Source organism: Psittacula echo (genome assembly GCF_963264785.1).
Source record: "Psittacula echo genome assembly, chromosome: 4".
Classification (NCBI taxonomy): Eukaryota; Metazoa; Chordata; class Aves; order Psittaciformes; family Psittacidae; genus Psittacula; species Psittacula echo.
The window spans coordinates 103,627,598-103,647,894 of record NC_137738.1 but is presented as its reverse complement, the minus strand read 5'-3'; the positions used below and the strand labels follow the sequence as shown (position 1 = coordinate 103,647,894).

The window sequence follows — 20,297 nt, the reverse complement described above, 5'->3', positions numbered from 1 at the left end:
TTTATGTGGTCTTCAATTAATAAACAGGAATACACCTTTATAACCCTGTGGGTAATGATTTTTCTGTTTGCTGCTGCTGTATGTAAGCTAAATGAATGGGGCATTTATATAGTGTCTTTTCATCTCGTATATCAAAGCACCTTATAAATACGGACTGATTGGTCTGATGTGCAACCACTGAATTGTGGCCTTCTCGGAGGTGGCATGCGGTTGACATTTTGGCTGCCAAAGCACATTTGAACATCAGAAACTGTTGGTTTCCTCAGATGGGATAGGCTTGGAGGTGGGGGAGTGCGAGCTTATCTGAATTCATCTTTAACACATACCTGATCCAACACTAGGAAGCAACACCACTACCTACTTTCCAGCTAGGTAAAGCATGGGCTTAGCTGAGAGCATGATCAAAGCATCTTCCATCACTGCATCACTAATTTTAATCCAGCCCAAGAGAGTGGCTGCCAAAAACATTACCATATGGTAAGATGGTAAATTGCCACCAGAAAATGAGGTTGGTGGTCCCAGATTAGTTTCATATGAACAGGTGCCTACACCACAAAACCATCATCATAACTGCTACTAGCTGTTGGGTTTCAAAAGGGAGGTCCAGGATGGAATGGGCAGTGATAACACAAGTAATGCTTCTAGAGGTGGGATCTCAAGGCCAGAGAGATGAGGCTGTTTGTGTCTGTTAAGTTGTTTCTTGACATTCATGACCACTTCAGTTTCCTGAGCTGTCAGCTAGCTTGTGTAGTGCTCTGTCATTGTTGCGGCATGTGCTTTCCCTTACCTTTACACAGAGGCCCTAGCTCTCCTCTGCTTCTACCCCATTAAATGGATGCTACAAAAAAAATCAATGTGGTGTATATATTGAAGGTGTTAAGTTCAGACCACACAAGTAGTTTTTAACATCCTTGGTATAACTTGGAAAAGCCTCCAGGAACACAAGACTGGAAGGACCTTCCGGGTCACTGATCCCAACCTACTGTTGTTGCAGGCTTTCACTTTGCATAATCCATTTGAAAAGCTGACTAATCTTCAAAAATGTGGACAATCACAGGAAACCTCAAAAGGCCTCTATATAAAAAAGGTGTAAAATCTGTTTTGTGTTCCTCTAGCACCTTTTCTCCAAAACTTACAATGAGTTTTGCAGCCATGGAGTTTAAGAATTGCTATGCCAGTGGGAGGGAGGAATTACCCTTACTGTATTTGGGAGGGAAAATTTAGGAGACACCAAAACTGTGAAGCCAATAGCGATTCTTATTTAGACAAAGCTCTTAGTGGCTTAAGGACTCTGGCTCCAAAAGAGATACCCAAGTCCATACAACCAACTCAATTAGACAGCCAGGAATTAAAATCAGAGTTCCTGACTCACTTTTTACCTGCCTTTTAACCACTAAAATGTTCAACAGCTCAAGATCTTCCACCTGTCAATCTCACTATTTCTCCCAGAAGAAATGGACGCTACATACTATTTCTCCTGTGAAATAAAATTCTCATCATCATGTATGATAGTTAAATAGTCTTCAGGCGGGCAGGAGATTCTGTTATAGTGAGGCAAGACTATCATCAGCAGATCATAGAGTTTTTTCATCTATAGAAGATACAGCCAAGCCATCAAAGAGAGATGAGCTTCCTGTATTTCCCCATCAGGAGAAAAATGTAACCGAATTCATCTTCAAAACCATGAAAACACACATTCCTTCTGTAGGAAGAATGAATCCTGGGAAATGTACTGTGTCATATGTGTCAGGGAAATGCTTCGCTTACATCTCTAAGCCAAATTCTTCTCTCAGACTCATTGACTCTTGACTGAATTTGACCTCTCTGATTTGCTAGCACATTTTTCAGACTTGTAAGTGTAATTGATGGCAGGGTATGGCCCCAGGGCTATTTATCTATCAGCAGATGATGGTATACTTGTAAGGAATATCAACAGTATTAGGAAGTGAAGAACCTAGTCCCCACAACCTTGAAGCACCACTGTTTCAGGTTATTGGTGCTAAAATTAAAGTACAGGTCCACCTTTGATCAACATATCTCATAGATTTTTGTTAAAATTTGCTACTTAGGGTCTGATTCCACTCCTAGTGCACAGTGGATAAAACCCTGTCTTTCTATACATTTTATTAGACATTTAGGTGGATTTCAAGTTTGCTAAATGAATCTAATTCAGCACTGGAAGAGGAAATGCATGCACTCCTTATCTCTTGTGCAGATGATACATTGGCAAAAGTTAGTAAAACTGTTCTTGCAAACTTGTCCTCAAAACACTTGGAGTCGAGGGTTCATGGAAAGAAGCAAAATTCAGGATAAAGAAGTGCAGGGCCCAAATGCTTGTGCTCCCAATTGCACTAAGAAGGATCAGCCTCAAAGGTTTGCTATACCTGCAGTAAGCATCTGAGAAGTTTGAGGGATTTTATTTGCCTCTATTGATAAAGGAAGGAATTAAAGTTATGTGACTGGTTGTAGGGTATGTTTTCTCAGGCCATGTTTTTTGAATGGCTCTTTTCATACAGTATCTGCACAGGATACATGTAAGAAAGAGACAAAACTGTGAATTTAAGCAAAAGTTATGTGCTTTCTCACCTGTTCAGGATAATCTGGCCTTTAATGGAACAGCTTCTGGACAAATAGGTAGTAAGACTTCCTTGTTTTTCCAAGAGCGGCTGTCCTTACAGTGCATCAGGAAGTTTGGGGGTGAAAAGAAATGACCTGCAGGGAGAATATGAACTTTAATAATGGGCTTACTGGGGTATTTGTAGACACTTGGCATTGCACTCGACTTTTGATCTTCCAAAGTAGGCCTTGCCATGGGTTGGGTGTTCAAAATGGCATCGACTGCTAATGCTCCTTTGGCAAGCAAGAGGCGATCTACAACCTGTGACCGTCTATACCTGTCATACTAAGTTATTCCATGCTGCTGTACTCCTCTAAGATCAAGTGCATTACTTTGTGCATTACTCTCCAGTCATTTCTGCTACAATATATACTTTCCATACTGACATATAGTGCATTGGCAAGGAATTCATTTGAGCCAGGATATTTCACTTTGCACTTTTAACTCAAGCCACACAAGTGCAGGGAATACTTAAGCAGCCTAGGAAAGGGAGCTACATAGGGTGCTCAGCAGACCTTACCCCAAAGTGCTAGGTTTCACTGGCAGCTGTCATGGTGTGGTTACATATTTTAAATCACTTTAATCAATCCCCTTTGAGTTTTTTATTTGCTGGGGTTTTTTTTCTGTGACAAATTTACTTTTCTTCTCTCGTCAGAGGCACGGTAGTCAGAGATAGACATAGAGCTAAAATTATTTACTTCTTTTTCCTTAAGGTCAAATTAGCTTTTTTGGTCAAAAAAAGGTCAAAAAAGCTTGAACTGAGGGGTGTGTGTTCATTTGGGGGTGTCCAAAAAACTGAGGTCTATCTCTATACTGGAAAGCTGAACTTCAGGCAGCTTTTTTCACAAGCACAGCTCTCAAAATTCGATGTCTCCCAGCTATGTATTTAAGCACTTTACTGACTTTGGGCTTTTGAGAGCAGGGATAAATACCAAATTTGGGGTTTTCTCTCATCCCAAATTTTGGATGTCCTGAAGATTGCAGTGCTTCAATTTTGTTATAAATGACAAAATTCAGGCTAATGATAGTGTTGGTGCGCACATCTTGGCTGACTCAAAGCACTGCTCCACATTTGGATCTTTGATTCAAGGCCCATCTCTAATTATAATGTCACAGGGACTGGCCAAGTGCAGTAGCTCAATCTGACGTCCTACACAGTGTGTTGGACTGTGTATTTTATTCCAAACCTCCGCTGCTTTTGTACTGAAACATTAGCTGTAGTGCAAGCTGTGCAGGGATGATTTGGGGTTCTTGTAGCCATTTCTGAAGGCATAACCATTTTCCTAATGCCTAGAGAGACTAAGTAGCAATGTCATCTTCAAGTGGGCTCCCTTTCTCTGTGATGGTACCATTATGTCTATGAAACAGAGCTATAGATGGACACTCATTGGGGTTTTGTTTGTTTGGTTGGGGTTTTTTTTCTTCCCTTCTAAGCTGAGATCCTGCATGAGTTTGCTCATTTAGTCATTTATGGACATCAGCAGCTGTACTTCAGCTCTTCCACGTCACTGCTTCGCCAGCCTGTCTCTCCTTGAATTCCTGCTGGCATCTGGGCTCCTTCTGACCTTGGTCTCCTAATAGTCCTGGGCTAGAGCAGACTACCGAGTTGGCTATGTTCCCAGTTTGCAGTCCTTGTTAAAGACAAAATGCTGTCTTTTTACAGCTCCGTTTCTTTCCATAAAGTTAATTAAGCAGCCCTCCTTTTTACAAGGCAGCTGCCCCTTTGGTATTTCTTCCTTTTGGCATGCTGAAGATTCCTGATGCTGCTAGAATCCCCCTCCCTGCCCTGTTTAAGGCAGTCCTGTACTTAAAGCAAGTGGTTCCTCTAAGAAATCTTAGCATAGAGAGGAGCCCACCCGTGACAAGGTGCATGCATTGTGTCCTTAAAAAACTCTCTTTTTCCATTAAAATATGTCATTGGAGATAGATACCTGTGTATTTCAATTAGAGATGAGTCTAAACCACGAGGCTGGATCCAAACTTAGTCAAAAGATGATGTTGCTTACAGTGGGGAGTACGATCTCGATGTGTATTTTTTGGCTTGAGCTGCTCTCCTGTTTGCACAGTGTAACACAAAAAACATCACTGCACTGTTGGGAAAGCTGCTGACACAACTAAGAAACCAAGTGGTAAAGGCTTGTCAGCAAAATCAACAAACTTACAGGCAAACGGGAACCTGGTCATGTGAGTAATTGTGACCCCTCGCCCAGCCACACAGAGCAAACTTTCTCTTCTCAATAATCACCATGTTTTATGAAAGAAAAGAATCAGTTGCAGATGAAGCACAGAACAAAATTTCACTTCATTCCTCTTACTGGGAAGAAAAAAGAAAAAGTCTCCTTCTTTGGATTTAGCCTGTGTACGTCTGTGTTGCGCACCGAGCTGCAAACGGTGGCCTCTCATTTCATTAATTGACAAACATCATCCTCTAAACATTTCCAGGCACAGTCATTTTCTTTTCTCAGGTTTACTCAGTGGTTCTTACTGAGGTTTATAGTTTTCCATGCATGAGCTGAGAATAAACTTGCTTGTAAGATCTCATCTCTTGTGCTATGAGAACTTTTGATAATGTTCATAAGCAACTTCATTTTCCGAGTCTTTCTCTTTTTGCAACTCTCTCTGCTTTGGGTAATTACTCCGCATTTTGCAGCAAACTGGTCAATTTCCCAAATACTGCAGGACTTTCTGAACTGCAGCATTTTATTCCATTTGTCTCTCTTTTTAAGAGGCTGATCTGTCTTAAAGAAATTTTTCTCATTTAAAAATAATTTTGCTGTGGTTTTACAGTCAGCATGGTTCCCCCCCAAAACAAAACAAAACAAAAAAATCCCTGCAGGCCTATTTCTTCTCCTTCTCCCATGATTACCCTGGTGTAATGACACTGATGCCAGTGGAATTATTCCTGGTTAACACTGGTATATGTGAGACCAAGATCTGCAGGATGGAACACAAAATTGTATCAGGGACTGGGCCAGAACGGTATCTTCATCTATCAAAAGGGGTCTCAAAGTGCTCTTTCATCTTCAATGTCTCAAACAGAGGAATATAATCATCCACCAGCAGGGCACAACAACCCCCGGGGTGAAATCTAGCAATATGTTTAATGTGGAGAGCAAGGCAAAAGCAGCACAACACATCCCTTCAGGAATGTAAGCAAGGAATACAGTGTCCATCCGAAATTGGTGTTACTATTTGCCTCGTGGAATGCTTGGGAAGCCCAGCCAAATTCAGGGCTCCAATCTACTACAGCAGCCGCAGTGAGGGCAGGCTCTGTTCCCCAGTGCTTGCAGTCCCAGTGACAAATAGCAATCAGACCGCAGGCCAGCAAGAAGTTGAGCCAGGCAGAACTAAAATATCCCTGTTGGAGTGCGGTCCCATGAGGACAGTGTTATGTCTTACCAGAAACAAAGAGAAGAGCACATTTCCAGTCTCAAAGACTTCTCTGTCCCATTAAGGAAAACTCCAGACTACAATTAGGAAAAAAACAAGAAAAAGAGACACAGCCACAGCGTGCCCGTTTCCATTCGAAATGCAGCCTAAAAAAGAGAGGGCATGCTCCCAGGAGAAGGCTGCTAGCACCCTCTTGTTCTCATGGCTCCAGCTACTTTGCTTTGGAGGGTGGGAATGCGATCCCGAAGAGAGATCATCCCTACTTCAAGCCCAGAGCCGCTGGGTAAATATTGACTCAGAGTGAGGAGTGGCTGAATCATTCCTTCGTGCCCTGCCGAGGTGTCTCCCTCCACCCAGCAAGCTTCCAAGCCCACCCTGCACAGCCCAGAATATCAGATGGGAGTTGGTACCAGTGATGATCAAAGGACACAGGCTCAGGCAGAGAGACAAGAGTGCCTCTGTTTGTGCAGGGCTGACGTGTTCTGTTTGCTCTCCGAGTGGGAGAATGTCTCCTCCAGTTAGTTATTCAGGAGGACATGTGGTGGGAAGAGTGGTTAGGTGGAGGGATGAGGGACTGGGGAGCACCTAGGGTGGTTCTTCCATCCCTCTTGTGTTCATTACACCTCAAATTCTCTGACGGCTGGTACGCATCTGCTAAAGGTGTCATGCCGTACAGAGTTAATGGAAAAGCAAGGCCCTGGGTTCATGGAATCTCTGCCCCAAGATGCATTGAAAGAACAGGGAATTTGTGAGAAAGGGTAGGAAATAGTCCAATTCTTGCAGTTGTCCAGATGTTGCCAGCTCAGGATTCAAACATAGGGTGAAAAGATGGTGGAAGATATCCCTAGATTAAGTGCATAATGTAAGGGTATTGAAGTAAAGCAAGAGAGAGACCTGGGAGCCAAGCGCTGATGACCACTGACTTCAGCCGTGAGCGGGGACCATGGCTTCTGTAATTGAACTGGATATAGGGGAAGGCTGAGTCCACTGTTGCAAGCACAGGTCTGGGTTTCATTTCACGTGAAATGCTACAGATTTCCTAACTGGATCACTGTGCCAGCCTGTAACACAGAAATGATGTGTTCCTCCTCCTCTGAGCTGTCACAAGGCTCAAGGCTCAAAGGCTTCAAAACTGAAGATCTCCAAGGAAAAGGGGAGTGTAAGAAAAAGCATATGCTGTGGATCTCTTTATATATGCTACATTACCAAAAGCACTGTACTTATGTATTTCAAAACTGGGCACTGGGTTACATTTTCATTCCCCAGTACAAAGGCAAATACATTCCAAACAAAGCAATGTTGTTTCAACAAAGCAAGGGTTGAAATCTCTCCAGGGCTTCATTCTGTCTCATTTAGATCGGGCGTAAGATCTTAAAGCAGAGTTTAGTGGTCGGCCGATCATGTTCCTCTGGGAAATGACAGAGTGGTAATTCAAAAAGAGTAGTGAAGTACAGCATTGTCTTGGTCTGCAGGACTGTTCTTCAATAAAACCAGCGGCTCACCCAGCTTACAGGAGAACATGTTGTTCCAAAGGAGCTGTGACTCTTCATTAAACAAAAGAATTCACCTCCGGCTAGACTTGGGTGTAAAATGAAAATGTTATTGGAGACAAAATATCTTTTTGAAGACAGCGTTTCCATGATGACTGCCATGATTGCCTGGGCATATCTAGCAGCTGAAATGACAGCTAGGATGGAAGGTACATCTCCAGGCACCGAATCCACACGTGCTAAAAAATTCATTCAGGCCTGGGAGGTGGTTCCATTCCAGGTAAGAAGCTCTGAGAAAGGGATAAGCAGCCTGGGTCCTGTCTGGCCACAGGTTGGCACTGACCCGCTTTGCAGTGAGGACCCAGCTTTGATCACGAGTGAGTTGAATCTTTCAGGACTTTCCCAAAAGCCTTTCCTTGGGGTAAACAAATTCTCCCACACCTGACACAAGAGATTGGGAAGGAATCCAGGGTATCTACGTGCAAAAAATTATGAGATATGCCTCCTCTGACTCTCCTAACACACTCAGGAAAGCTCACAAATAGCAAAGATGCAGTAGGGCCATTCAGGGAAATAATTCATGTCCAGACTGGTATAACTCAGGTGTTCATATATGGCTCTCTCCCACCCAGATTAATTCTGTAGGAAAGATATAGCCTGTGTGGTTCCTCAGTGTATGAAGATGAGGAAAAGCCCCTCAAGCTGTGCAGTTTCAGGGGATTTTTGTTACAAGATTATTTTCCTAAAAATGGCACCGTGCCTCTGGGAGTGAAACGTACTGGGAAATATGTGAAAATTTAATGAATTCCATGAGTTAGTTCCTACTTTTCTTGCATACTTAAGGCAAGATCATTCCCTTGTCAACTTCAGCTCACATAGGGACCCTTTATAGTACAGCCAAAACATCCACGTTTAGCTTCAAAGGTTTTGGCCTGCAGACTCTTAGTGCAGCAACCATGCTAATCTTGCAGAGATATTCTCTTGTGCTGTGTCTAATCATGGCCTTCTGCTCAGCATCTCCCCCTTTCACCCAAACATTGCCCATCAAACAGCCTGCTCAAGATGGGAGAAGAGACTTCCTGCACTCTTTTTCGTTGTCTCTTCCACTATGTGGTGAGGTTCCAGAGCTTGAGCAATGGCACAAGATGAGGACTGCTGGACCATTGGTCTGCTATGGCATAAAATTCTTACATTAGATTCTCAGGCTTAGCAGAAGCCTTGGGCTGGGGCAATCAGATGGTAAATACCCGGGAAAAGGTGCAGTTACTGTGTTTCAGAGGGGAACACTGATGTGACAAGCCTTTGAGAGGGACAATTCCATGTAAAACATAATATGGCAAAGGCTCAGGGTAACCCAGGCTGCATGTAGTTTGCTTCATTAATCAGCCCAGGCAACAGAGGCCTGTTCAGTGCTGGCAATGTCCTTGCTGGACACTCTGTAGGAACCTGAAATCTTGTTGACTCATGTGTACCGAATTTCCAGACTTGACTCATTGGCTACTAAAACCATAAGATTGCATGGTGTGTCTCGTGTTTTTCCTGGAAAAACAGAGCAGGTTAATATAAGTATGTTTGGTTGATTAACATCTGAATCTGTTTTGAAATCTCTGGAGTGTATATGTAAAGAAATTAAACCAATGTCAAAGCAGCAAAAAAAAAAAACCTCCAAAATATCTGGTACTTCAGGATTTATTTCTATAATGTTCCTCTTTGGCCCATCCTTTGGGCTAAAAGTACTCATCCTTTCTTTTGTATGTCTTAGAACCTGATGAATTTCATGTGATCACAGGCTTATTCTAGGAACATGTGAGGCATAAAGTGCTATTGAGAAAGGTAAAAAGAATAGAAACAGATGCTGTTCTAGAGACAATGCTATCCGGCTGGTTGGCATGAAAAATGTGCTGTGTAAATGGAAAAACTTCCTCACACAATGCAAAATTAACCTGAGAAAATAATTGCTACAGGAATTAATTGAGACCAAAAACACTGCCAAAGAACAAGGAAAATGAAAAGAAGAATAAAAATAAAAAAGAAAAAAAGTTAAAAATGAATGAGATGTTTACAAGGCTACTAAGACCATAATAAGGACAGTTAGAAACACAATAGTACTTATTAACGAAAGAAAACAAGACTCTCAGAAGAATTAAAGGTGTTGGAAAGGATATCTGCTTCAAGACAGGAAAAACCTTCTGGTGTAGCTAATGGCCACATTCAAAGAGGTAATGAAGCACCAGCTCTGCTTGCAGTTGTAGCCCATACAGTTGTTGAGCCTAATCTTAAATCAAATTTGTTGGCCTGTATTGTGTAAATGGTGATCATCAACAGTGTAAGCATCTGTCCTGGTCCAAAACCGTGATTCATTAATGGAACACTGAGAAAATTTCCTATAACAGACTGTGGTGTAACTGTTACCGAAGACTTTTTGATAGCTTCCTTTGAGGTAGCATTTACTGACCATTGTCAAGACAAAATGGACGAAGTGGTTGGAACAGTTATAGTGCTTTCTTTTTCTTACTGTTTCTTTTGGTTCTCTAGAAGTAGCTGTCAGTCTTATTTTAGTTTCAGAGGACCTGACAGTCTCTCCAGCCACTTCTCCATCCTCAGCAAGTTGCTGAGAAGGGAGCACATGTGGCTGGAAATGTTCATGCATGGCCATAGGGAGGATTGAGCTGGAAGTCTTCTTAAACATAACAGTTTTTTCTGCTGTGCCTTTTTTCTGTGCTGCAAAGGGAAGGGAAAGAAGGCTTCCCCGATTTAAGAAGAAGCATTAGTTGAGGGGCAGGGTAAAGGAGCCAAAAGAGGGATGCATTGACAATGTCAGCTGATGAGGAAGATGAAACAGGTCTCTGCTCCTGGCTGCATAATGGACTTCTGTCAAGGCATTTAGTTTTTCGTGTGTTTCAGTCTGGCCCCCATAAAGTGCAGCCAGTGTGAGACTCGTCTGTGCAGTGCTTTGAGCACAGCGGGAAAAATGTGTTAGGCAATGAGTATTGTCATGAGGAATTGCCTGCTGCCCAACAATATTACCTCTCCAATGGGCCTACATCCTCTTTTCCCATTCCTTCTCCACACTGAGATGTCAGGGCATCCTCAGGGACTCTTCTTTGTTAGAAAATAACAGGAGCTACAGGGTACTTCAAAAAGTCTGGCTTTGTCCCATAGGTGTCAAAGAAGGACTTCAGGTTCTTGGAAAATCTGGTCCCAAATGAGTGTAAAATGTACATTTTGTCAGGAAGTGAATAAAATCCTACTGAATTTAAGCCAGGGACAAAGATGAAAAAGCAGATGGCCCACGACAAACTGTGAGAACAAATTTGTTCGCATGACATGGGAATAAGTATGTACTCATAACAGACTATTACTCAAGAAATTTTGAAAGAGCACCACTCCACAGGAGTCATAATGTGATTAGTCACATAAAGCCCAGTCCAGCGAGGCCTGGTGTATTGTACCTGAAAGAAGAGAAACAGACCCCAAAACAGACCACAATAAAAACATGATAATAAAGAAAAAAAATTAAAAAAAGAAGAAAAATATTCTGAAGAGATGCATGAGTTTATGAAGACAGAAAAACGCTTAAGAGAATTAGAATTTGTAGAGTAGCTTGCAGATTGTTATTGGGTTGCTTAAAAAGTAAAAGAACAGAGGAAAGGAGCCTTGCTGAAATGATTCAACCAGTAATTTGACAGCACAGAGTTGGAGTATTTTGGGGAAATGTCTTGGACTCCGGGACAGACTTTGCCACACACTGCATTACAGCATGGTTCTGGCAACTTACAATTAGTTCCAAAATCCCTTTTTTTTTTTTTTTAAAGTATTTTATTGTGAGAGCAAGGGGTGAGATTGAATTTGTAAACTGGAGGAATAGGGCTGATTTTGAACACTGTGATTTATTAATACACTTGTTCAAATTAATATTTTGTTCAAAACTTCTAAGCTTGAGTGAGCATATTGAATTACGTGAAACCACTTTTGTCATTAAAGATTGCAGCATCTTAATATATGGATATATCCATGTATGCAGAGAGGAGTCGACTCCTGGGATATAAATGGGATTTGCTTTATCAAAAATAATTAACAATAAGCTTGCCTAATGCTTTTATGAATTTTCAAAGTTGCTCATCCAAAAGCAAGTGAGTGTTCCGAGCTAGTTTGAATTCATACAACAAAAAGAAAAAGGATGCCAGACACAACGTCTAGAACCAAAATCAGGTTCTGAAATCACACATTAGACAAACACTGATCCTGGAGCTCTCACATTAATGCTTTTGCTATTCTAGTGTAGTGTCCAGTAGTCTTTATGTCCAGTGCAGTACATTAACCCCTTCTAAACTTGATTTAGAGATTGAAGCCCCTCTAAGACTGACTGCAGCCCAGCAGTGGGAAGCAATGCCACTCTATATCTGAATCAAACCTGAGCAGTGTGAAAGGGATGGCTTCAGCTTCAGTTTCCAAATACATACTTTGTCCATGCAAAAGCAGCGCTGCCCTCACTTATGCAGACGTTGCTATTGGACTTTCATTTACCACAAGCTGTTAAGACTTCAGTTTCACTTCTCACCAGAAAGAGGAGGCAGGCGTATATTTAGACTTTCCTGGGAAGCAGCTGCAACACGAAGTGGGAGTGCATGCACGCACTGGGTCTCACAGGCATATGCGCAGACACTGCTAGCTTTAGAGCAGCTTCATAACCCCAAGCAGAAAGGACAGTGCACAAAGGCCTCCCGCAGGTTACTTTGTCAGCAAAGGGGACTGCATTACTCATTTCAACATCTTAATACCCTTATCATTGAAATTGGTTGTTTGCTCAACACTGACTCACTTGGAAGATTATCACCTTCTGAAGCACCAGATCATTTCTTGAAGCACTCAAGGGGCCTAGGTTTCTACTTTCTTGCACCTTAAACCTTATCTCCATGATTTTATGCCTTCCACAGGAATGCAGAGGCGGCACTACTGTCTACTATTCTGACTTGATAGGAAATTAAGTGCTATATCTATATATGTAAAGTGGGAAATCCAGCTCACCTAACTTCATCCATTTAGAAGTTAGTCAGCCCATCTAAGATAGTTGACTTAGTCCTACAAGAAGTGCTGGGAGGGGAGGGACACTCTAGAGCATCATCCTCTCACACTTCTTAGGGACCTGACAGCTTGTGATGGCTTGTCCTCAGAGGTTCTGCTTTCTTGGCTGGAGCCAGGGTGACTGCCTTGTGCTATATGCCAGCTAAGTGGCTGTTAGATAAGCTGAATCCCGTGCAGTGTGCTAGAATGTTTTTCCCTCACGGTTTCTTCTCCACAGACCTTTCCTTTGTTAGCTAACAAAAGACTTAAGAAATCAGAGTTTGCAGCAATTTGGTGGCAAGGCAGATAAAATCAGTACTAAAACAAAAGCGGCTAAGATAGCCAAGACTGCCTGAAAAGTTAAATTCGTGCTCCTCTCATGCAGATGGATGCATTTAAAATAACTTTAGTTTCCCCATTCTCACAGGGCAGCCTATTAATCTTTTGGTAATATCCATCATCATGGGCAGGACAAGTACCAGGAAATCCTCTCCTGGAGGTGCTTCTCTGCTCTCATTACTGTATCACCTGGCCTATTTACAGTCCTATGAGTTCTTAACACCCCAAGGTCCTCTCAGAGGTGGCAGTGCAGAAGTATTCTCTATTACTTGCATGATGTGTAGTTGTTTTCCCTTTGAGAGATCCCTAGTAGATCAGGAGGGTAAGTGAATGTCAGACATCCACTCTTTCTAAGCTGGGCACCCATCTTATTTTTATGCACCTGGTGTAGGAGTTCTCTTTTAAAATGGAGGCATTTTCAGTGAATGACACCCACATCCGTGTTAGTTATCATTCATTATTCCCAGCAAAGAGATGAGGACAAGTATTTCTCATTCTAGCAATAAGGAGATGATGCTACACCTATTTAATCCACTGACTGTGAAGAAAGGCTAGGGAATTAGATAACATACAAACACCTATACTGTAGACTGTTAAAGCTAAAGGTGACCTGAATCCCATCTCAGTAAATCAGTGTTCCTGAAGGATGAGGCCAAGTTCCCTGTGTGCTCAGTAGAAAAAAGTGGCTCTGAGGCTGTTCAGAGAGATACAGCCAATGTGTCCAAACCTTCTCTTTGGGGGCTTCCCCTCTATATGCAGCATAGAAAATTCAGGTTGTTGCATGGAAGTTTTTCACTAGGCACTTACAATTCAGTTGTTCAGATGAAGTGGATCTCAAAGCAGGTTTTCTGAGGCCAGGACTAACTTCCTTAACTGGTGAAATAACTTTTCTTCTAAGCTACAAGCCTGCGTTGATCAGACTGTCTTTGCATGTGGGAGTGTGCCATAGTACCTACCCATCTTCTGTAAGCCGGATGTAGTGGAGCATGCCGAGTGACCACGCACAGGTGGGTTGATATGTTTAGGGAAGGTCACTTGAAGACAAGGTGTCTTCAACATCTCTCTTCTCTGCAGTCATCCATCCAACTCCACTTAGCTACAGCTCTGTCTATATGCAGATCTAACATCCCAAAGGAATGTGTGCACCTGGATGCTCCAGTTAAGAAGACATTCTTTCTTCTGCGGCTGCGCAGAAAAAGCAAGAACTAGAGTTGTGATGAGCTGCAACATTCAGATAAAACAAGCAAATTTAGAGAGGAAGAAAATAAGTAGAACCATCCTATTGTATATGATAAGCAACTGTAGTAGCTTGCTTCATTCTTAGGAGTTCCATATTCTTGGGCTTCTTTCAAATATGTCCTAGCAATTTTTCCCAATAAAAAAATTATTGACCCTAGCTGACACTGCTTTGGGCAGGGGTTGTGACTAGACAGTCTCCAGAGGTCCCTTCCAACCTCAGCAATGCTGTGATTCTGCAGTTTTCATCATCAGTTTGGATGTTTGGATACTGAGCAGTTGAATCAGATCCCATACAGGCAGGCATTCACTCCGGTTGCATGCACTGCACGATGTTAGCCGTGCACATACCCAGCCATTGATCTGAGCAGTGCAACAGCTTCCACATGTCCTGGATATGCCTATATGGGTGCCCAGACACCCATGTGGAATGTCTTAGATGGAAGTATGGGAGCCTGATCAAGTTGAGCAAGATGTGTTTAAAAGGCTGCATGGAATAAATAGATCTAAAAGGGGGATTAGAGGATGACAAAACCATGGCTTCTAATAGGGAAGCCACGCTGTCTGGATAAATTGCAGCCTTTGGTGACCAGAATTTTGTCTCTATTTCTGTCTATATTAGTTACTACTCTTTGTATTTTAACTCAAATTCCTCTTTAACTCATTTAAGAATCACTTATGACAGTTATTTGTCACATGCTAAACCAGATTACCTCAAGGCTTGTCAAGCTTCCTCTGCATGGAAGAATATTACATTTAATTTGGTTTGTTTGGCCAGTGTGGACAGGGATTAGCCATGCTATATATGGACCATAAACACTGTTCTGGTTAACACTATGGTTGAGCCAAACCTGAACCTTTCATCTCACCCTTTGCAAACTTTGATGGTTTGGATGGAAATGGAACCTGTATTTGAACTGTGCTTTATTTTTGTTTTTGTTTTGAAAAGCAAAGCCCGATCAATAACACATTGGAAACTCAACATCCAGCATCCTCAGCCCACCTCTGGTGAACAGGGATGAGCTCCTGTGTAGGCAGGGACTTTGTGCGGGGAAGAAATCCAGTACACAAAGGAAGGAAACTGTTTCAAGGAACCTGCAGTAACTTTCCATAAACGTCTCAGGGACATGAGTGCATGCTGAATTTTGTGTCATAATCCCCTCCATGTGTGTTTAGTTAGGGAAAACATGGTGGTCCCAAGATGGACTTATCTTGGCTGCATGTCCAATTGGTCTGGAGTTACAAATGACAGGGAAAAGCCTTAATTTGATTTTGACTCACAGTTTCAGTTTGCTATCTGAATACCAAACCAGCCAGTGATGAAAACGAATTTCTCACATCAGATTTTTTAGATGCCAGAAATAATAATAGTAAGGTATTAACACCTCTACACTTGGCTTTCTCTAGGTTGTCTTAACCTAGATAAATCTATTAATTTGTGTCTTTGTATCCACAGCAGTGCCTTAAAATTTGCACTCAATTGCAGCAGAAGTAGTTTTAAAATCCATCTGTCTTACTCTGATCATTCCTGTAGCATCTCACCACCTTCTGTATAATGTGTTCCCAATGCTAAAATAAAGATCTACAGCGTGGCATGGTATTTCCACTTATGCAGCTACTCGAGGCTGTTGAAAGACTAACATTTCCTATCATATTTCTGGCTTTGGGAATTATTGTCAGAATAGGACCATCCTTACCATACAGAATTTACCAACTGGGCACAGTGGGTAGAGTGCTTTGGGCCATAATGCGGCTCTCCAGGACTTTGTGTTTCCCCCAGAGGCTGCTCCATCATCCTACACTGTAAATGTTGGACTCAGTCCAAGCAAGCTTGTTTCTAATGACTTTAATGGACATTGGATGAGATCACATTGGACGGGACCCTCTATGAAGTAGCAATTAATGTTGGCTCCAGCAGCAGCAGTCCAGCCCTCACATCTCCCCGGGAGATCTGAGTCACTTAGGACATTACCATCGTTCCATGACTGGCCAGGAAAACACCGTAGGTAATTCAGCAGTTAATGCATACCTATGAGATGTCAACCAGAAAAATGTAAACGTCAAGCAGAAAAATGTTAAAGCCTGTCCACAGGCTTTACAAAGAATGAAAGTAGAAAGATAAATTAGATTTATAATGTTAAGTTGCATGTTTGCCTACAGTGGGGTCTTGTCTTTAAGTATGTCTGTGCTTTTCTGATTGGCCTACAGATTCTAATTGTCCTACAGGTAGTGTACCACTACCAGCTGGTGAAATTCTGCTTTTCATAAAAAAGCCTCATCCCACTGAAGTGACAACAAGCAGCGGTCTGTGTATGTAAGTACACGTGTAAATCAAGGCTCATGATGTGTCTTCCTTGCAGACTCAGACCCTTGCACACCTGATGCACCACCTGCTGCCACTTCACCAGCAACCTCTGAAGACCCTGGACCTTTCACAGCTGCAACATCACCCTCCTCTTCCTCTGACACTGGTACTGCATCATTTTCCCCACCATTACCTGCCTGTGTTGCAGCCTTACATCCCAAACTGCCTCCTATTGCACCATCGACATCAGCTTCTGCTGCTACAGTTCACCCTGGCCTCCCTTCTCTTCCTGCACCACCCACTTCTACTTCATCCCTGCACCCTGGACTTTTTTTGCCAGTAGTCTCACCTGGCAGTGCCACCCACCTCATCAACTGGCTGCCCTTCCTTGCCTCTGCAACACTCGCCACCATTCGAGGGAAGGAGGAAGACCAGCCACCCACAAGAACAGGCTCCCTGGAAGGCATGAAGCACTGCAGCAGCGCACCCCCAAGCCCTGCCCATGATGGAAGTCCCCAGGTAACACCTATAGGAGAAAGGGCTCCAGGGGGTGCTTCCTCTCCACCAGCTGCCCATGCCATGCCCCCAAGCTCTGAGCAGGCGTCGGCAAATGTGAGTGACATCCTGGCAGAGCTGCGGACGATGAACAGCCATCTCTCCACCATCGCCCGAGCCCTGACGCAGCTGGCATCATCACTGGCACCACAGCAGGATGCACATGGAACCTCACCTCCTTAGTGCTGGGCTCTGCACTGGCTCACTCTGCTCGTAGGGGTTGATGTCAGCTGGGCACAGCCCATGGCAGAAGAAAGGGACTCTACCCAAACCTACCCACATGATCTGTGCCAGTTCGCTGTGCTCTCTGACACCAACCATGTCTCCCCAGTGGCTTGGTGGGTTTTTTTGTTTGTTTGTTTGCTCCTTGTAAATGGATGCATATATTCAACAAATAGTTTTGTGGTCTCATTAATAAAATTGTTTCTATTTCTTGCATTCCTTTCAGATGTGCTTGCTCCCCTCCTGTCACCCATTAACCACATAAGAACTGGTAGTAGTCGGTGAGGTCTCACATAGACAATGTGGATAATCTGAAGTGGTGAGAAGCTACCCATGAGAAAATGCTCAAGGAGGTGACAAAAGCCCCTTGAGCAACGGGGGGGGGGGCACAGACATGAAAGAACACAATAAAACTCTGAAAAAAAAATTCCTATTTCTCTCCATTCACACTGCATGGCACAGCGCATGGCACAGCTCTGTTGAAGTTGGAGCCCTTCCCGGTGCACTAAATCTCAGGGGTAATTGTAATTACTGACACAGGTAAGGGCCGTGATAAATTGTTCAAAATATGATGCAGGGTACTTGTCTAAGCAGCACTTGGTCTGAGCAGCTTCATCTGTGATTTGTCCTCTGAGAGAGTGTGAACCAAAGGCACTTAGCTGAGGTGTATCTGTTTTACTTGCCAGTGATGCCTGGGGTTCTTCAAGGGCATAAATGGGCCAAGCTAATTTGCAGCAATTATCCAGGCACACACAGATCCTGACATTTCACCATCTTTTTCCCCTATTGCCAAGCTGCAGCGGCTTGCCTAAAGGTGGCATTGAAAGTGGGAAACCTCAAACAATCCTCGTTGTGGATGAGGAAAAGAGCTCTTGGGCATGAATTGAAGACTTGCCCCTCTGGTACTGTGTGACCAGAAGAGTAGCTGGTGAAGTATCCTCAGATGCTGCCTGGCCTGGCAGAGGCACCAAACGTGGGAGCTGAAGGTTGGGATGTACTTGGTGCTGTGGAAGAGCCCCAGGAAAGAAGACTCACAGCTCTCACAGAGCCATTTTGTGCATCTCAGCCACAGTCTGCCCATACAGCAAGTAACCATCAGCCAAAATAAGGTATTTTCCCAAAGGTGGGCCAAGCACAGGACCAGTGGAGGTGGAGCCAGGCTATGTGGCTGCTCTGCCTTTCATCCCGATGAATTAAAATGAAACAAATGCTCATGGCAAACAAGAGAAAACAAAGGCCTCTGTGAAGCTGAGTATGATCTCGTCTTAATTTAGCCGTGCAGCCCTCAGATATCATGATCTGAGGCCATCTCTAGGAAAAACCCAGGCAAACAGACAGATCTCTAGATAAGATTAAAGAGGAAGTATTCTGTCTATTTGCAAATATTTCTGTTACAGATGAGCCTAAGCCACAAAGATTGAATGAATATACAAACTTCCCCAAAGCTCAGGTGTATTTGAATTTGAGGTTTTGGTTACTGCATATATATTTATATATAAACCTATCCATAATTTTTTGTCTTTGCCTGAAAGACAACGCAATTGTCCTGTTCGATCATGTTCTTTTCTAGGGCTGATCAGATTTTTATTCCTTTGATGCGTTTAATAAAAAAGGTGAAAAGAAAGACATTTCATAGATGGCCTGCACTACTTTCTAGTTTGATGTGTTTCAACAAAATGAGATAAAAGGAATGTCTCAAGCACAGTTTGGCTTTTGGCTTGGCTGTTGTAGTTTCCATAGAGTAAAAAAGCAAAAGTAAATTTTATCATCACTTTTCCTTCTTTCATTGCAAAATATAGGACAGAAAAGAAAAGGTAAAGGTGTGTGATTAAAAAAAAAAGAATATTTTCATTTTTACTCATCTTTCCCTCTTTCAATTTAGCTTGGTAGTAAATAAATTTCATATTCTCCCACACTTGAACGTTTTACTTGATTTATCCTGTTGGTTTGAACAGTCATTTTTTTGTGTCCCAATGCTGACGAAAATCTCAGTGGAGTTTTCTGGATTGGTGCAACCGTATTCCTCTGTACAGATAAATTCAGAAAATCTTACTGTGCAGCTGCTGATGCTTTATCAACCTAGGTTAGAGCTGGCTTCATTTAGGTGTCTAAGGGATTTGGGAACAGTTTTGACGGCATGCAAACCCAGGAAAAGTCTGAAAATTGCCTGTAGCGTTAGATATTCAGCTGTGAAGGCAGCGCTCTTCTTTCTCAAAGATGCCATGAACGTGATCCAGCTGGCAGGAAGGAAAAAGCGCTACTCCTAAGCCTCTTCCTAAAGGAACAAGATTTCTGTGGTCCTGCAGCCAAAGATACGAGATGCTAAACACCCTTGTAGTCTAGACTCTGAGCTGTTTGGTCCTGTGGCATCCCAACAACAAAGCATGACCAGAGCCCATAGCCAGAACTAGCAACTTTCATATTGACTTGGTAACTGCTGCTGGCTCTCACATGGGCGCAGCAGCTGGCTACAGAGCCTGCAACACAGACAGAAGCTGTCTGAGGGCAAGGTCCTGCCAGCATGAGCACATCAGTCTCGACTGACCTGAGCCAGCCTGAGCCTGGCCAAGGCTCTGCTAATGCTGCAGCCCACAAGGTCTGCTTCTGCATTCACATGCATGGGTTTTGTGCAGCTCATGCTGAGCTCTGTGAGCAGAGCCTGAGCCTGCTGGTGAAAACTCCACTCAGGTGTGTCTGGGCACCCTCAACATGGCACAAAAGAGCTTCAATGCTCTGTAGAGAGGGGTCTTGCCCACAGGCATCTCATTCAGTAAAGTGCCTTATTCTCTACTCAGGGCATTCAATAGACTCATGTCCCTTAGGAATTATTTTACTCCTTCAACTTAATTGAACCACTTCAGCACTGCAAGAAACAAGTGTGTGCTCTGACTGCATTGCTTTGCTGGCAAGGCTGTCTCAAGTTTTGTTTGCTCTTCTTGGCTTTCATCTGCTTTCATCTGCAACCATCCAAATATGGCTTAGTGCTGCCAGCCCCGCTGCCACTTTCTGCTTGCTTAGCAGCATTACTTGCATTGCTGAGCTGCTGCTGCACACATGCTACTCTGCTGGTCCAAAGCTG

General features: G+C 43.1%; 1 protein-coding gene across 1 annotated transcript in view; it reads left to right on the top strand.

Annotated features, from left to right (window-relative positions):
* RUNX2 (RUNX family transcription factor 2) overlaps positions 1 to 17,179 on the top strand; it is a gene marked incomplete at both ends in the record, with an annotated part of 224,263 nt that extends 207,084 nt beyond the window's left edge. Inside the window, one exon of the mRNA XM_080616198.1 lies at positions 16,497 to 17,179. Within this exon, the coding sequence (XP_080472324.1) occupies positions 16,497 to 17,179 (683 nt within the window). The remainder of the gene's footprint in view (positions 1 to 16,496) is intronic.
* Positions 17,180 to 20,297: the final 3,118 nt, after the last annotated feature.